Source organism: Bombyx mandarina, chromosome 06 (assembly GCF_030267445.1).
Source record: "Bombyx mandarina strain Sakado chromosome 06, ASM3026744v2".
Lineage (NCBI taxonomy): Eukaryota > Metazoa > Arthropoda > Insecta > Lepidoptera > Bombycidae > Bombyx > Bombyx mandarina.
Window position 1 is genome coordinate 13,344,015 of NC_143213.1, and position 20,375 is coordinate 13,364,389.

General features: G+C 36.6%; 2 protein-coding genes across 2 annotated transcripts in view; one reads left to right on the forward strand and one right to left on the reverse strand.

Annotated features, from left to right (window-relative positions):
* LOC114253106 (E3 ubiquitin-protein ligase RNF19B) overlaps window positions 1-20,375 on the forward strand; it is an 81,976-nt gene that overhangs the window by 11,077 nt on the left and 50,524 nt on the right. The window lies entirely within an intron of this gene.
* Window positions 1,060-2,226, reverse strand: LOC149502851 (uncharacterized). The gene has a single exon (XM_089728169.1). It carries the CDS (start codon window positions 2,148-2,150, stop codon window positions 1,353-1,355), a length of 798 nt encoding a protein of 265 aa, XP_089584295.1. The 5' UTR covers window positions 2,151-2,226; the 3' UTR covers window positions 1,060-1,352.

Below are 20,375 nucleotides of genomic sequence, written 5' to 3' on the forward strand. Positions count from 1 at the left end.
TTGAGTTTGTTATTAAAATTATTCACTAATTCTAATTTATTTGGTAACTATTTTTTGGATTTACAACAAAATTTTCGAAGCTTAAGCTGTTAGAATACATTTTCGGCATCAGTATAATATAATTTTTTTTTTATTGCCCTTGTAGGCAGACGAACATACGGTCCACCTGATGGTGAGTGGTTACCGTCGCCCATGGACTTCAGCAATGACAGGGGCAGAGCCAAGCCGCTGCCTACCGTTTAATACTCGACACAAGCCTCGTTTGAAGAAGGACATGTCATAGCGCTCGGGAAACACCGTGGAGGGGAGCTCATTCCATAGTCTGATGGTACGTGGCAAAAAAGATCTCTGGAAACGCACTGTGGATGACCACAGTGGCCAGGTAGTATGGATGAACTCTACTCCGGTGGCGGGCGGATAAATTTTAATATACTTATTTTTTTCAAGCTGCTAGCGTCGCTTTCTATGGAGAGCAGCCGACTAAGTTTCTCGTCGGATCTTCTCAGTGGGTCGCGATTCCGATCTGGTGGTAGATTCTCTCTTGCTAGAGCTAGTGTTAGAAAAATCACTCAGGTGGAGCCCGTAGACTCACCTACCAGCCCGAGCGTAACTGGAATAGCCCCTTAGGCTACCAGCGAATAGGTAATGAAAAAATATATTATTCAACTACGTAATTTATTAACACCGTATATATTCGATGACGCCTTAACTTTCGGCTACTCTGGGTACTGGCTGAAAACGCTTTCGGGTAGTATAGGCAGGAATGGCGCTTGGTGTCCTTGTCGCGCAAAGCGGTACGAATATTTCGTTTCGAAGCATCGCAGACACAGGCGTCAAGTCTTGTCGGGCGATGCTTCACTTCTGCGAATGCACGATCTTATAAAAGCAAGTCAATCTTAAGTAATATAATAGAAGTAACACAAGAAAATTATCTATACTAATATATAAATAAATCTACAGTGGTTTTTACGGATGTTCCGTTATAACTACTGAACCATGCATCCGATTGACTTGAAACTTGGTATTCATGTAGAAAATACATGTACTTAATAATAATAATAATAATAAAACATTTATTTCAGAAAAAATCCATAAAATAATAATAATACAATAGTCAGCACACAAACAGTTCAACAATACAAATAGAAAATGAACAATATACTAATTCAATTAATTAAATATACAAAGGAAATGAATTAGAAACACATAATTATATCAATACAGTAGTAACCACTCTATGTCAATATTAGCTATCATTATGTCAATCAGTCAATTAATTTGGAGAAAAAATAAAATAAAAAAGAAAATCATACACATTTCATAATGAAGAGTAAAATAATAATAAGGATATGTCAGTCTTGTCCGGTAATTATACACATCCATTTATGTTGGATCGGACAATCAGCGCGAGAAGCAATCATCACGAGGATGCCATTACTACTGTCTCTCACTCGTCTTAAAAAAGAGGCAACCTTTTTTCGGATTATAGCTTGATAGCCATCCGTCCGGGCATCAGCAAACATTTGCGACGCACTGCAGTAGGGAGGCAGCCGCAATAGCACCCTGAAGATGTTGTTATACTGAACGCGCAGGACCCTGGCAGCCCGCTGAGTATGATTCACCCATAGACTGCTCGCGTAAAACGATTGGCAAAATGCCTTAAACAAAGAAATGTTTACTGGGGAGGAGCACCGAGCGAATCTACGGGCAACCATGTTTCCTCGGACCGCCAATGCCCTGCGCTCCCGCTCCAAATCTGCGTCATCGGACAAATCATCCGTTACAATGTGGCCCAGGTACTTAAAACTGGTCACTCTCTGCAGTTCCTCATCATATAATTTAATTGAAGGAACACAAACTGGAACAGGTGCACCTGACTTACCCTTGAAAAGCAGAACTTTACTTTTTGCTTTACTGTAGGTCAGTCCATGCTCCCCAGCGTAGGTCTCGCATATAGCCAGCATCTTACGAATAGCACCTACCGATGGTCCCAGCAGCACCATATCGTCCGCGTAGCTAATATTATTGACGCATACACTATCAAAATGACAACCGGTATGAGTGCTGCTGAGCTCACCGATAAGGTCATTTATGTACAAGTTAAATAACAAAGGAGAGGTCAGCCCCCCCTGCCTCACGCCACACTCCATGCCATATGGCCCGGACAAAGCTCCCGCCCATCTCACCTGGTTCCGCTGGCAGTGGTACCATTCCTGTAACACTGATATGACCTTAATGGACAGGCTAATATTTATATGAGTGTTGGACTCCCTACACCAGTCGCGAGTCTCAATGATGAGAATCGTTGTGGGGGTGAGAAATAATAATGTTAATTTTAAATGCCCAGCGAAGCGGACGGGTACAGCTAGTCTCAAATAAATTTACAGTTGACGGACTCCTGTAATGAGATTGTTAATTTAAAAAAAAAAGTTTAATATGTACAGCTTTCTTCGTATTCTAGCGTATTTTAACGAGATATTAAGTGTTTGTCGAGACTAAATGTCATTTATATGAAAATAATGTTTGAATTTCAATTCTAAGCCACGACACAAATTTTCGCAGAGATAAAAGCTTTCTGGGTCGATGTTGGTGCTTAAACTGTCAGAACTGACGTCCTTCGAACTTGCCTTTCAAAGCTTCAAAGTCTCAAGTACGAGATATGAATTTACTAGGGAACGTTTCATGCAAAACAAGACCAAACAAACGTCTGTGTTTTAAAATAAATTTGAGAATTTATGTCTGTCTCGTATTTGGGTCGTTTTTATTTGTGTATTTGGCAATAAGTTCACATTGCCGCGCATTCCAAGACTGTTCTGCTGTGACTAGTTCTTTTCAGTTTAATTTTCGTATTTGTATATTTAACACTAATTATACCAACACTTACTGGTACCTATATCTACCATAGCGGGTAGTAAGGTTATACGACAAATATTACTCAAAATAAAGAGACCAAAACAAAAACAAAAATGTATAATAACTGTAGGTTAATTGGTAAGAAAAAGTCATGAAGTCAATTAATGTGCAAAAGGAATAAGATGATACGTGCATTTTCAATGGTAAAGTTTAAAATGGGTCATTTGACCCGTTGTGGTGTGTTTAGTGTTAAACATTATTAAAGACGTTGAAGTGCTTAGTATTACATTACATTATTAACCTAAGTCCGTCATGGAAGGTATTTGTTCATTTGCAGTGACGAGCTTAAATACTTGAGTCTTGGGCAAAAAAAAAACTTTATTTTCCAGTTCGTTTTTTGGATAACGTAAACAAATGTAATTAAGTACATCGACCTGTCGATAGCAAAATCTTCCAAAACAAATCGACATTGGTTTTCATTTTCGCGATACAAAGCGTGTTTAGTTAAGTTATTGATTCCAAACTTTGCCTCAACAATGCAAAGAATGTGATTTCAAATTTAATGTCCATAGAAAGTACAAAAATAAAATAATAAAATGGTTTCAATAAAAATAAAAATGTTGGTATTCAGTCGTATTGAATTATGAATCATCAAAACGTTACACGTGTCTTGCATCAACACAAAGACCTTGTGGACGTTAGGCACTTTTGAAATCAGATGGACCTACAGGCCATTTGATGCACAGTGGCAACTTGCTCGTGCCAACCGCTAAGAACTTTCAAGAAGACTTCATTTGAAAATCGCTCATTTTCAAAGTTTGATTCACTGTTCGAATTCAATACACGCATCGCCATTTAGCTACTGGGTACGGACTGTGGTATAAAACCCAGCTTAGTACGGACTTAAGAAGCAATATACAGATGAGCAGATGCATTATTCGGTAGACTGTCGGTGGACTTGTATACATGCAAACTTATCTTGAAAATGTTGTTAGCGAGATTCGGGTATCTATCAAATATAATGTACTCAGTGATAGCTACCCGCTACACAGCCTGGGCTTATATACCTCTATCTCTTATATACAAACCTACTGTAACAAATCAAATGGTGAATTGTTACCCTCCAACTTTACTTACTGTTTGAGCCTTGACATTTTATAGAAAATGAATCGAATTTCGATTATCTGCTTAATTAAATCGGCTTTAGTTTGATGGAAGTTTCATCGGATATTAATAATATAATTAATGGACATCGACTTGAAGACGATTGCACAATGACTTAGAGTATATTATTATGCTAACGGTACCCAATATCGCATCGCTATATGTTAAGGACACAGCCTTGGGTCCAAGTTTCTTAACGTTCTAAAGTTTTATGATATCTACATTTAATAATGCATCTTGTCGTATCGGACATTTATTTTAAAACATATTTCCAAATTTATTATTTAATTAGATCTGAGAGACCTTGCGGTGCCATCAGAATCTGTCGCAGGTTGACGGTATTAAGCCAGAAACCTCCCCCGAGATGCCAGCAGCGGCTGCCAAGTTTCAACTCAATTGCAATAACTACCCGCCAACACATTACCAACGGACAAACAAACTGTCAAAGACGTAAATATCCAATTTTTATTATATTACATTGGCAGAAGACGAAGAGAACGCGGTCTGACTTCCAAGCTTTCAATAAATTTAATAATTTAAATTAATGGCTGTGAGTACACTAAGGAATTGTGGATATTATTTACCTACTGTTGGCACGGCCAGAGTATGTTGGCGGCACATTGTTCAACAAATAATCAAGATATTAAAGTTTTCATAATTATATTCGTTTATATATTTTTACATTTATCAGTGTCATATATCGGTGTTCATATCACGTCAGTTAAACTCGTGTACGTAATACGTGACCTGATAATGATTCATGCTGTTTGAACGCTTACGTTTTTATAATTTAAAGTTTAATAGCCCCTAAATCTGTTAGGGTCACATAACCGAACGTCGAAAGCATTATCTTGGCAGAGGTCACAAACATTTTGTTCGGAGACTTATGCTGCAAATGCTCTATCTATTTAGACTTATATTTATTTGAGACTAGCTGACCCGACAGACTTCGTAGTATCTCGATCGATAAATAAAAGATCTATACTTTTGTATAAAATAAACTTAAAACAAACAAAAGTAATGCGTCCGACGGGGGAGACACATCAAAGGCAAAAGAAAATTGTTATTTTTATTTAATTCCGAGCATTTTCATATTTATCTACTTTTAAACTTTCTCTGGACTTCCACAAATAATTCAAGATCAAAATTAGCCAAATCGGTCCAGCCGTTCTCGAGTTTTAGCGAGACTAACGAACAGGAATTCATTTTTATATATATATAGAAGATAAAGCAGAGGAATTTACGACAGATCTAGTTTTAGAATAGTGATCACAGTAGGGAAAAAAATCGGAGTCGTCAGCATTTGTTGTGGGTAATAGATTCCACTTACCTCAAACTTGAACATAAGTCTGCTTCGCATTAGGAATACGCAGCCGCTCGGGCTCCATTGCCTAGGAATTAGGGATTTAGGAAGGAAAATACAATACTAGGACTAAGGATACAGGGAGTGAAGTAAAAGCAGACAGCAGTAGCTTGAGGAGGTCAGCATTGTATTCTGGTGTATTCTAATTAAAAGGAGTACAGAGTATATTTTTTTTTGTTTTCCTAGCTATTTGCTGGTAGCCTAAGGGGCAATTCCAGCTAAAGTATTATCGTTAAAATCCTCTGACCTAAATTGGAATAGTCAAGTAATGAAAAATAAATTAGGGGTGTAACTAATGAAATGAAAATGATCAAGGTTGGACGTTAACCATTTAAGCAGTCAAAATTGATTCATAGTTTCACGATTGATTTGCATTGTTTTGCCATAAAGGACCAAGAAAGTGTACCCATGTGTATCAAAAAGTATAATTAAAAAAACCTCTAAGAGTGTTTTTCAATAAATGTATTTATAGTCACGATACCGCATGTAAAAAGATTAAAATCGATATTTACACACACACACACGTGTGTTGGTATTTCACCTGGCGTATTTGATCAAATGTTGGTGCTATATTGTTAACATAAAATCGAATCAATGCTCAATTACGCAAAGTTGGTTTTGTTTCGACCGAATAGCAGCAATATTTGAGCAAATATGCCGAGCTACATGTCAGCAGTACGTGGTTAATGCGTAGGTACATGCATTCGTAATATCGAATGCATTTTGTTCATGCGATTTGATTTATCGAGTATGTGATTATTATTTTGTATCTCTTTAATTGTAGTTTTGATTTTGAATTGCGATTCGTGTTGTGGTATCGATTTATTAATAATTATTTTGATAATAAATCTTCAGTATTCGTGGTGCACTGTTAAATAAACAAGTTTAATTGTATAAATTTTCAACAATATGAAACCTGCAACTTATTTTGTGTTAGTTCAGTTTGTTCAGTAGTATAGTAACAGTAGTTTATCTCGAATGTTCTCAGCGATCAGAGCAATGACTGTCCAGTCTTCCAAAATCAGAACCCCAAATTATCTGGCGGCAGAAACAGCCTTCGTAGCTTTGGTAACCGTTTGACTCCAGTTTTTGGGAAGTGAACTCATCTGCCCACATCAGGCTAATAAATAAATAAAACAAAGTTTCGCTCTGCTTAGACCCGGCTTTTGACTGTAAGGAGACAAGTTTAATGGCTTGAGCAAACTGGAAAAGCATGTGTTCTTGGCCTCAGATAATGTCATTCAAACTAGGCGTAGATAGGGCACGTAATCGCAAAGAAGCATATCTATTCGTAACAAAGAGCCACGAATAAAGATATAAATAAAGGTTTAAAATAGGATTCGAAGAATGTTTTCGTAATAAATGCAGGTGTTTTGAAATAAAAATATAGTTAATCGCATTAAGATTACTTATGTAAGTTTTCGACATTCAATATATTTTAAGAAAATTATACGCTTAGGGGTTTCAATCGTGAGATTTTAAGTTTTTTTTTTATTGCTTAGATGGGTGGACCAGCTCACAGCCCGCCTGGTTTTAAGTGGTTACTGGAGCCCAAAGACATCTACGACATAAATGCGCCACCCACCTTGAGATATCAGTTCAATAATTATTATTGAAATAAAATTATTAGGTTCGAAGTATTTTGTGACGAGCGTGATCGTATCGACGATGCCTTAAATTAAGTAGTGACTTGAAATTTAGTCCTTAAACATTATATGCAGTGGTCTGGTTTTGGAATGCACGTTATAACTGAACTGAATGATGAAGACGTTTTCTGATATGGGTAGATATAAAAGTTCAACGGTAACCTTTAGCAACTGGTGTGAAATATTGTGAAACATGTCAGTGTGAGTACTTTTTAAGATACTGCATATTATGATGACAGTTTTTAAAGTAATACAATGTGGACAATAGATCAAATTAATAATATTGTAGACATTTTATTCCATAAAATGCACCCTCAAATGCTTTCGACAAACAAAGAATACTAAATATTATATTATGGACTTATTCTCGGTGCCGCAAGAACAATAATTATCTCGAGTGGTGTTGTTTAAGGCGAATCATTGAAGTCTTAAGATTTTGTATGCGCGAACTTAGATATCTATGAAGAATATAATGTAAACTATAAATACCATCGAGTACGGGCCGCGAACGTGACTCAGAATATTTGCAATGACAGGAGAACTGAATCTGACGTTTCGTAGACAGAGAAAAAAAAACTCGAATCTCACAAAAACCGTGACGCGGAAATCCTAGACGATGAAGGTGCGGTCGAGGGACCAATCACTCGAGCGGATGTAATGTTACTGATAAATGTTCTGAATCGAACATTCCAGTATTTTTCATAAAAAAAAAAACATCTAGACCTCGAATACGAAATTGATAATACTAGTGGTCGCCCTGTGGTCGAAATTCGACCATAATTAATTTAAATTATAAGTTTGAACACTATTATGGTCATATTGTCACATTTTTATAATCATCATTTCTATTATAATCATTGTTCTACAATCACAGCTTTCGCCAATTCTACATACACTACAGACATATAATATTAAAGAGAAACAATATTAATTTATTCCCAATTTGACCACAGAAATTAAACAATAAACAAAATAGTATATTTGCGTGTGTGTGTCAAAAACATGTGTGTAATGTTTTTTTAATAGATTTAATGTATTTTTAATCCATAGTAAAAAAATATGAACATTCTGCACTCCTCTATACTCTCTATAAGTTTAGTGTGGGAAATTTCATAGTCCTCCGTCCGAGCAATTTTCGTAACAAGGGGTACAAAGTTTTTGCTTCGCGTATTTGTATTATTGTTTTTTGTTTGTAGATTTTACTTGCAGCTTCGCTTGCGTTAATGGATAGCTGTCGGGAATAGTATTTTATTATGCATGAACAAAGGTATGCAATAAAACAAACATTGCATTTATAGTATCGGTATATAAGGGTTATTCGTTTATTGTCTAGATGAGTTTTTCACGGCCCGTATAATGTTAAATGGTTATCGAAGCCCATCACTACGTGAAAGACGTCTTTCTCCATTTTATTGTATAACAGCTGTTCACACCGGTCTACTTCATGATAGAAAAAGGTAGAGTAGTAGTACCTACTCGGGTGGGCTTACATTCCGACCTACCACCAGTAACTGCGCTATTAATCATTCTCCTACCCTTCTCCCAGTGACCTGGGGTCGGCGCAACATGTTTTCTCCTTCAATACTCCTCTATCATATACCATTTCTTCGCTCACTCCCCTCTTACACATATCGTCTTTCACGCAATCACAAGTAACTGTGCTATTAAAAATTAATAATTATACATAATATACATTGTTATTACATTTTATTTTGTTCCTCATAGAAATAAGCGGTAGGCAGCGGCTTGGCTCTGCCCCTGGCATTGCTGAAGTCCATGGGCGACGGTAACCACTCATCATCAGGTGGGCCGTATGCTCGTCTGCCTACAAAGTTAATAAAAAAAAAAACAATATGTACAGAGTACATATATGTATATAGCACATTGCAAAAAAATTTAGCCGCCTGGTATTCGAACTACGGCGCAGTCGTATCGCTTAACACGAGTACACAGGGCGTCTTATCCTTTAGGCCACGAGAACTTCGCATATTAAACAAAGATGCTAAATTTAATCGGGCATCAAACCCAAAGCCCATGTGTTTATCCTAAATAATTGATCATTAAATCAACTATTAATAAGATGAGAAGAAATTACTATCATGGAACACACTTTAGTAAAAGTAAACAGATTGTGGGATGCTATTACGAGCGACTCGGCTCAATAATCAAAAATATATGCGTCGAGATGATTTATGTATATATTTGATGATAACACAAACGAAGCAGCTCGTAACAGCTGTTGTACAAGGAAATAATGCGAATTGAATGTTAACGATCCGAGCTATATTAGTTCTGTTTGTGTGCTACATCGCTAATCAATAAGCGACAAGGCTAAACCGACCTTGCTCTTCTAAAATTATAATAAATTAGGATCACCAATAAACCATTCGGCCGTCTGGTGTAGTGGTAAGTGACATGGTCACTACACAAGGGGGTCGCGGGTTCGAATCCCGCCAAAGGAAGATATTTGTATGATAAAAATATAAAATGTCTTTTCCAGGGTTATGGATGTATATTAAATATATTATGTATAATAAAAAATCTTACATTTATTTCCGTTATCTGGTACCTGTAACACAAGTTCTTTACGAACTTGGCACGGGACCAGTTAACGTGGCGTGATTGTTAGTAAAAAAAAAATCGTCTAGTAAATATTTCTTAAGCAAAAAAACTTTTTCGTTACGATTGAAATTTTAAATATAACGAATTTTTTTGCGTGTTATTATGGTGCTGTTTAGATTGAGTAATGAATTTCGTATATGCACGCATTACACCTTAATCAACAGTTAATTAAATTGATAAACCGAATGATAAACGTTTGAGCGGGTTCACGAATCGTCCGATGTTAAATGGTTGTCTGAGGAAATAAAACGTGAATGAGGCCTTCCACCTCGGGATGTGATTTCTATTTATCAATTTGATTGTGTTACGGCTCTCCCGTCCTTCCGCGAAACCGAAACACGTGACTGATTCTCCTGAAACAGGTAGGACTTTGTTTACCAACGTAATTAATCACCAGTTTGAGGGGGGGCGGGGGGAGGAAAAAAACGGTGGGTTTTGTCTTATGTCACACAATGTTATTGCTTCAACGTTCGTAAGCAGTTCTTATGTATACATTTTCTTAGTAAAAGCGACTTCTATCAGCGTGATTTGATCACTAGCCTAGTGTAGCATTGTTCGATACGAAAAACCAAGATTATCTTAGGGTACGACAACTTCATTTGAAAATTAAATAACAAAGCCGTCGTGGCCTAAAGGATAAGATGTTCGGTGCATTCGTATCTTGCGATGCATTGGTGTTCGAATCCCGCAGGCAGGTACCAATTTTTCTAATGTAATAAGTATTTAACAAATATTCACGATTGAGTTCCACGATGAAGGAATAACATCGTGTAATAAAAATCAAACCCGCAAAATTATAATTTGTGTAATTACTGGTGGTATAACCTCTTGTGAGTCCGCACGGGTAGGTACCACCGCCCTGCCTATTTCTACCGTGAACCAGTAATGCGTTTCGGTTTGAAGAGTGGGGCAGCCGTTGTAACTGTACTGAGAATTTTAGAACTCATTTCTCAAGGTGGGTGTCGGCATTTACGTTATAGATGTCTATAGGCTCCGGTAACCACTTAACTAACACCAGGTGGGCCTTGAGCTCGTCTAACCATCTAAGCAATAAAAATAAAAAAACACGTCACGTTCTGTCATTACTTTGTTGGAAAATCGCATAATATTTAAGCCTTTTTTAATCATTTTAACGTATGTCCTTTAATTTTAATTGTGTTGATTTTATGGCGTCGCCGTTGTATATTGAAAACGGCTAACATCCATAAAACTAAACTAACACCGATTTGTTTTATGGACTCGTGAAATCGTAATTGTTCATGTCAATGTTTATGATAATTTGTGGCACGAAGTGTGAATTATCCTTGACGGGACAGAAATATTCTACGCACCAACAAAAAAATAATTAGAGAAAATCTTTGGACGAATATTCATTAATTGCTTGCTCTTGTAGCTGCGTAATTAAAACCGTGTGACCCCGAATGGTAAACAGTCGACGTCGCTCAAAACATGTAATTTCGGATCCTCCCGATCCACTAATTCTATTAGGTACCCCAAGCACCGGTCATCGTTCTCGTCGAACCCGTCGCTTGCGAAGAAGAGCTCGGCAAGTAAATTAACCCACAGACACAGTCCACTGAGTTTCTCGTCGGATCTTCTCACTGGGTCGCGTTTTTCCGATCCGGTCGTAGATTCCGCGAAACACTGCTCTTGCTAGGGTTAGTGTTAGCAACATCGTCAGGTTTGAGCTCCTACTTGTTAAGGTTAGGCGGAAATGGTCTCTCTAGACCTAGATCGGCTTAGGAAGGAAAAAAACGGTCTTAATCTTGCCCGCGGCCATTAGGGCTGAGTTCCCCAAGATTATTTTACATGCTACTATACTACCTTTAACGCTTTTAGAAAGTTCACAACTGTTTGACGTAAGCTAACGCGACGTCATCTGAACTATTGTCCCGGGAATTCCCTGAAATATCTTCCACAATAATAAAAATGCAATATAGCCCGCGCTGAGTTTGTTTGGCTTGTTGTTCTGAGGGCTGTGGCTCTTGAACGGTACGGCAGACTTTACTTTGACTTTAAATGAAAGATCCCAAATTAAATAAAAGAAATAATTTGACTTTGAGACGGCTCTTGAGTATCATCTAATATTAGATTTGGCTTTATTGCGATGTTCGAAATAACATAATTTAAATGTAATCGTACTAGGTACTAGGTATTACGTAATGATTTTAGTATTTCACAGCTTCGAAGATAATGATTTTATGTACGTATGCGAAATGCGCCAAACGTGATTTTTTTATTATATCCATACGTACTTAGAAGTTAGAACGATACTGAAAACTATTATACATTAAATAAATGCAACTCAATACATACAGTTTAATTATTATAAAGAGAATTAATTAATTTGGAACATTGAAAGAATTATTACCTTCCAATAAAAAAAGAGACTTTCCTGACATCCTGTACTTGGCATATGTCAGTAAAATTATACATTCCAGTTTCAACAACCCCAAGTTGTGGTATTTTTTGTGTACCAGATGCCAGAAGCAAATATCACAGAACACAAAAACTCTCAGTCTCCGATATCTTAACACAAAAATGCCCTGATCGGAAATCGAACCCAGACTCCGTTGTATTTCCGGTAACTAACCATTAAACTAACGGGACGATCGGCAAGCCCTCGGTTTGTGTAAACACTAATATACACGTGTAACTTGAACCGCCTTTGACTTTATCGTCGCTTTCAATCAAACTGGATTGAGGTCAGGCTTAGTGCAGCACGGAACTCATATCGCACACGTATAGATATTTCTACTTATAGTTTTTCAAATGTATAGTTAGGGGCTCTTTTATTATGTCAAACCGCAAGCTGCTTTCAGACTACGCTATAATACAATAGCATATAGTATATAGCTCATAGCACAACAATATCGCGCACCATACATTGTTATAGACAAGTTCACACTGTACTGTACTATATATTATTGGCTTACTATACGCTGCTATACTATAAAATTGGTCTTCGATTTTCAAAGATCGTGGTCGACTAAGCTTACTATATTACTATACTATACTATAAATGCTTGCGATCATATCGCGTAATGTGAACGCCATGCTGTATAGTATAAGTATTAGGTCCTTCTTTGCTAAATTATAGCGTATACAAGTATAGCGTAGTCTGAAAGCAGCTTTATTTGGACTGATAGAAATTCCATTTATGGTCAAATGAGAGGACCGGTGAATGAACATTACGAGAAAAATGTTTTTGTAGAAAAAGCAACTAAAGGCAGAGCTTTTTGTCGCTTTTTAATTTTTATTGCTTGGACGGCTGAACAAGCTCACGGCCTACTTGGTGGTTTTTTTTACTGCTTAGTTGGGTGGACGAGCTTACAGTCCACCAGGTGTTAAGTGGTAACTGGAGCCCATAGACATCTACAACGTAATTGCCGCTACTCGACTTTGAGATATGAGTTCTAAGGTCTCAGTATAGTTACAACGGCTGCCCCATCCTTCAAACCGAAACGCATTACTGCTTCACGGCAGAAATGGGCAGGCTGGTGGTATCTACCCGTGCGGACTCACAAGAGGTCCTACCAAGAGTGTTAACGTTTTACCGGAGCCCATAGTCATCAACGACATAAATGCCCACACTTATAACTCGAACGCATTAGTGCTTTTCAGCAGAAATAGGTGGGGTGGTGGTACTTACCCGTGCGAGCTCACAAGATGCCCTATCACCACTAAAGTAGTCAGGTTTAATTGTGACTATTTTGCTGTCAAGTGAAGTAAAACAGCTACAAACAATATGCGTACTAGGAACAATATTTTTAACTACCCTACTTCATAAGCAACCCTGTTAGTATATCGTTCTAATTTTGACGGATGACTTGCTAAGATTACATCGTTTTTTAAGGGCTTTAAAAGACGCATTATAGCTAATTACTATCGGCTTATGATGTACACATTTTTATGTCATGCCTTCTACAAATGTGCTCTATATTTTTTATTTCATCGTCGTTCATTACATTCGGTCCAAATAAAACTTGCAACATAGACATATTTCGTCTGCTTTATTTAGCGTCTAGTGAAGTACCAAATACCGCTTGACATACGTTGTATACATAATGCGCTATTTAAATGCGTTATGTATTATTATTTATCTACGGCTGGTCAAGATACGGGGACTTTTTAATGAAAGATCACGTCATAGTTACTTTGTAATCGAAACAAGACCACCCTCAATTTGATTTGTTTATCGATAACGCAGTTACCTACCCGTGCGGACGCACAAGAGATTCTATCACCAGTAATTACACAAATTATAATTTTGCGGGTTTGATTTTTATTACACGATGTTATTCCTTCATCGTGGAACTCAATCGTGAGCATTTGTTAAGTACGTATTTCATTAGAAAAATTGATACCCGCCAGCGGGATTCGAACACCGATGCATCGCAAGATACGAATGCACCGAAAATCTTATCCTTTAGGCCAAGACGACTTCGTTATTTAATTTTCAATTGAAGTCGCCGTAGCCTAAAGTAATCCATAATAATAAATAATTTCTCTGTCCCTATATTTGTCCCTATGTATGCTTAAATCTTTAAAACTACGCAACGGATTTTGATGCGGTTTTTTTAATAGATAGAGTGATTGAAGAGGAAGGTTTATATGTATAATAACATCCATTAAATAGTGGAGAAATCAATAATAAATTACAGTTTCCGAAGCGAAGCGAGGGCGGGTCGCTAGTTTCCTATATAACATGATATGTTTTTTTTAATGACTGTTAAATCCCACCCAGTAGTTTTGTGATGCTTGATCAAATAAACAAATAGATAGGTAGGTCAGCGACTGTCAAACTTTTGCAATAGTTTTTACATTACTTGTAAATAATAAGGTAGATCTACTCATTTACTGGGGGTATGGCATTTTATGGTAGGTACTAATACTACCACTATTTCTGCCGTGAAGCTGTAGTGCGTTTCGGTTTGAAGCGTATGGTAGTCGTTATATTGTAAAAACTGAGAATTAGAACGTCTCAAGGGTTACGGTATCTGCATTTAGTTTATTGATATCAATGGGCTTCAATAACCACTAAACACCAGCTGAGTTGCAGGTTATCCACCCATCTAATAAAAATAACTGATATTTCCTATAATTTTCTTACTCGAACAAGGTCCAAGCAATTTGCTATACGATCGATTAGGTGTAGCCTGTAGCGCTGGAAAAAAAAACAGTTCACTGGACACTAATAATTTGACAGAAACGCAACTCTAACATTCATCTATCCAGAATATTCCATTTTATTCACAATATCAATGAGCACTACTACGCTCGAAAAACAGAATGTAGTCATTATCAAAATCGGAATATTTCTTATTGAAAACCAAGCCCATACAGATCAGAGACGATCGCTTTTTGTTAAATATGAAAAGAGAATGTGCTCACTTAAAAATCCGAGGACGATATATATTGTTAAACGACTTAAAGGCAGACTATTAAAAGTTTCGTAAGTAATAAAAAGTAAGGATGTAGATAGAAGGCGTTTTCAAGTGCACGGGGAAAGGGGGAGCCTTGCATTCAACACCAATGAAGCAGGCAGTACTGCGTGGGTGTCTTGTTCCTTTTTTATAACGCTTTGTACGATTTTTCTTTGTTTTAAATGCTACTCAATCGTTCGTATAATCAAATTTTTAGGGTAAAAGGCTTCGTTGTGAATCAAATTTAGAATAAAAAATTGTATCTCTATATATTAATACGTGAAGCAAAAACTTTGTATCCCTTTTTACGAAAATTGCGCGGACGGAAGAGTATAAAATTTTCCACACTTATAGAGAATATAGAGAAGAAGTGCACAATGCTAATATTTTTTTAAAATAATGCATACAAGATACATTAAATCAATAAAGAAAACATTACACACACTACATAGGATGTATTTGACGCACACACGCATGCATACTATTTATTGTCAAACTTTTGTTCTTGACGTCTGTTGTCAATTTGAGAATAGATTAAATATTTTTTGTCTTTGTTAATATTTTGTATAGTGTAGTCTTGGCGAAATTTGTGATTATAGAAGATACAATCATAATAGTGTATAAACTTACAATTCCAATTAGTTATAGTCGAATTTCGACTACTGCGGGACCTCTAGTTTTAATTTAATTGTTTACTTGAAAAGAATTATTTTCATAGGTTTTCGCGTGTCGTAGACATAATTTAACCCCTTAACCCACAAACACAGCCCACTGAGTTTCTCACCGGATCTTCTCAGTGGGTCGCGTTTCCGATCCGGTGGTAGATTCTGCGAAGCACTGCTCTTGCTAGGGTCAGTGTTAGCAACTCTCCGGTTGAGCCCCGCGAGCTCATCTACAAATGTTAGGGCGAAGCTGAAATAGCCTCTCAAGGCTATCATCATAGGTAGGAAAAAAAAAGTAATAACTGAATCCAATTTTAAGGTTCAATCTCGCGTTTTTGAAACTATCATCGAAATAATTTTCGGACATTTCGTATACTCTACAGTTTTCGTGGTCACGGTAGACCTAGGTGTTGTATATTAACATTTGAAAATTGCGCTGACTACCGTCTATTTTTACATTTCATTTCAGACACAGCGAACTAAGTGTAATAGTGTCTTGAGATCTGGCCGTTTGCTTCACTTAGGTTTTAATCTTCACGTTAAGTGGATCCGGGGTGGTAGTTTGATGGCTTTATTATTTTTCATTAAAATTTTATAATTGTATAAATTTTTGCGTGAAAAACTCGTACAATTTTTTTTTTGGGATTCCAATAACAATCCCTCTAAAATCTCCAAGTGAAATAAATGCCTCCTGAAAAGTATTTACGCTACGCACTTGAAGCGTACTGTGGTTCGCATAAAGTAAATAAATCTGTTTGTTCGATTAATTACCATATAATAACTTTCAAAAACATCGACCTCGATAAAAATGTAAATAACTTTGTTGAAATCAGCTCGAGGGTATTATCGCTTTATACATATATTTATAATTGTTTGTGGAACTTTGGCAATTTGAAGCGGAGCGGTTAATAGGGAAATCAATTAAATTGCTAAATCAAATTTTTAAAAAAACATCTGCAATATACGAAGTAAAAAGTGAAAATTAACCTATTTGGATGCGGGTACAATACAATAGTTTATTTGGCGGCGTTTTTTTTTAAGGGATTTTATGACCTGGTAACTGAGACCTTTAAGTCATGTCTTATTTTAATTTATATTCATATTTTTATGAAAAATGATGTTATGGATTGAATTGAAATGAAGATGAATAATTTGAGATATTAATCAACTGGGATGAAATGAAATGATATGGGATGAAATATAATCTCAGTAAAATGGTGGTCATTTACTAAGATTTTTTCAGTGGACTTTTTGGAGGATCCCGAGAAGTTACGTCCAGCGCCTTTGTTTCATTTTCCCACATTTATGTACTTTCACAGATATTAAACAGTTAATAACCACCATTATTACACATTTAAACCCGAAGAAACACTAAATAGACAAAATAAAACGAATCATACAACTTCACTCCTCGCGTTCCCGCCAAAAAGTCCTGGCGGCGTTTAAATGAAAATTTTTAAATTACCCTCATATATTTTTTATTTCTTAATTTTCACTTTTGTTAGTACCTATCTTTAATATAGTCCTATTTTTTTCTTTTATTACATTATAATTTATCTTATTAACGCTTTTTAGTTGTTTGATTATAAACAAAGGTAATCAGGTCTGTGTTCTGTATTGTAGTCAGTGTAGAATACAATGAATCATTTTATTATTTAAATAATATACATAAAAATACGTTTTTTTAATGTTTTGTTTCTGATTTTACATCCATATTGCATTCATTAAAAATAACATTTCACTTAGGATATTTGAAAAAAAAAATTACAATATTATAATTTCGGAATAAAATTAAAATTAATGTCATAAAAGTTACGAATTACTAAAAAATGAATGTCAAAACTACGGTAATCTCCTATAAGCTGGTTTATCTCTATATATAAAAATGAATTGCTGTTCGTTTGTCTCGCTAAAACTCGAGAACGACTGGACCGATTTGACTATTTTTGGTTTCGAATTATTCGTGGAAGTCCAGAGAAGGTTTAAAAGGTAGATAAATATGAAAATGCTCGGAATTAAATAAAAATAACAATTTTGTTTTCTCTTTGACGTGTCCCCCGTCGGACGGATTCTTTTTGTTTGTTTTAAGTTTATTTTATAAAAAGGTTTAGGCTTAGGCACTACGAAGTCTGCCGGGTCAGCTAGTAATATATAAAATAATAAACCTTACGTTACATACTTCCACAATTGATATTATAAAACACACAACTGATCATTATTGTATTTCGATTATTATTCTATATCTTTGGAATTCAGTGTATTGGACATTTGAAAGGACGCCCACAAATTTCATGTCGCTATTTGCCTGTCACATGCAATAATCTCATTTTCAACGATTCGCTGCGAATGCCACGCCACGGCTGTTTGATAAAATCGATTCAAATACGCAGTAGATACAAATTGTATCTAAAAATGTAGTCGATATGCAAATACAAATAATAAATTACATACTAGAGGTCCCGCAGTAGTCGAAATTCGACTATAATTAATTGTAATTGTATAATAAGTTTGTACACAATTATGATTGTATTTTATACTTCTATAATCACAAATTTCGCCAAGACTATAAAATATTAATAAAGACAAACAATATTTAATCTATTCTCAATTTGACCACAGACGTCAAGAACAAAAGTTTGACAATAAATAGTATGCATGCGTGTGCGCGTCAAATACATGGTATGTAGTGTGTGTAATGTTTTCTTTATTGATTTAATGTATCTTTTATGCATTATTTAAAAAAAATATTAGCATTGTGCACTTCTTCTCTATATTCTCTATAAGTGTGGGAAATTTCATACTCCTCCGTCCGTGCAATTTTCGTAAAAAGGGATACAAAGTTTTTGCTTCACGTATTAATATATAGATTATATATGTTTTAATTTAACGCTGATGATTAGTAAGTAAATAAATGAACGACTAGCATTCGCATTAATGCTTTTTATTTTACCAACACTGGCACTTTGGTATTTACTTGTTTTGGTGACTGTATCTTTGGCTTTTTTCTTTTTCAAATAATTTAATTCACTCCAACGACTTCGACCTTATGTCAAACGAGTAATATAGAGAAAGAATAGCTCTTAAATTTCGTGTGTGCTTTTAAAATACGAATTTGCATTTTTAACACACACTAATATTGTCAAGTTAAGAGACAAAGGATTCGTGAAAACAGGTTTCTCTCTATGAATATTTGAAACAAAACAGACTGTATATGATAACGTAAATATGCAATGCAATGGAGAAAGTTGAGAGAATAGACGAATAGCTTAGTTAGGCACGGATTTGTAGCACGATACTTCATTTGTACGTTTGAAATATAAATTTGGTTTTAGAACGGACAAACTGAAGGTTAGTGCCCGAAGCTGACTTTAATGGTATTGTGACTCGACACGGATAGACACGGGAAGCAGTCATGCATTCCGGACTGAAGGGGTGCCAACTGTAACATAACTTTCACTGGCGGTAGGACCTCTTGGGAGTCCGCACGGGTAGGTACCACCACCCCGCCTATTTCCGCCGTGAAGCAGTAATGCGTTTCGGTTCGAAGGGCAGGGTAGCCATTGTAACTATACTGAGACCTTAGAACTTATATCTCAAGATGGGTGGCGCATTTACGTTGTAGATGTCTATGGGCTCCAGTAACCACTTAACATCAGGTGGGCTGTGATCTCGTCCATCAATCTAAGCAATAAAAAAAAACATACAATCATAACTTTGAGTTCATGTCTCATAGGCGTGGCGGCAACGAAGTTCATGATGACCAACACTCCGGCCTTTATGTAAAATTTGGCTATTAATTTCGGGGTACCTAATTGGCCCGAGTGACCGCGTTAGTGTATTCGTGTTATTTCCGATCGATACAATAGACACTGGAAAGTTCTGCTAAATGTCGTAATAACGAGGCGTGTCCGAATCGAACCAGTTCTCGCTCGTTCGCAGATTATGCATAAAATAGGAGATGCGACATTTCGTAGCGTGATTGAATGATATCGCCACCCACACTAAATGCTTCTTGGAGCACCGCATTAAATATTTCTTGGAAATAAAATTTGATACTGAACAACAATGCACATGTACAATGTAAAATATACGTTGTTGTTATTTTTTTCTTGTCTATAGACTGTAGCTTTTGATTCTTCTCAGCCTGTCCACTGTCCACTGCTAAACATAAGCCTCTCCAACTGATCTCCAGTGCGGCCAGTCCGTTGCCACCTGCATCCAGTGGCCAGTGGTCGTCGTTTTTGTGGATGATAGCCGGGTCTCTGCCGGGGATTCTTTGCACCCCTGCCCCGCCGTCACCGTGGCCGCTACCATAGCCAGGAATAGCGGGGCCGCCGGGGACTAGGGGCCTGGTCTCTCTGTTACTTTCCATGGAGGTATTTAGCATACTGTACCATGCTGGCTAGACGAGTTGGTACAGGGTTTATTTTCGAGTTATCCTTCTCTTGCACTGATGTCTTGTGCATATTCCGTTAGTTGGTTTTTACGACTCCCTGGGATAGTAGGGGTATACACACATTGAAGCCGTCGTGGCCTAAAGGATAAGACGTCCGGTGCATTCGTATCGAGCGATGCACCGGTGTTCGAATCCCGCAGGCGGGTACCAATTTTTCTAATGAAATACGTACTTAACAAGTGT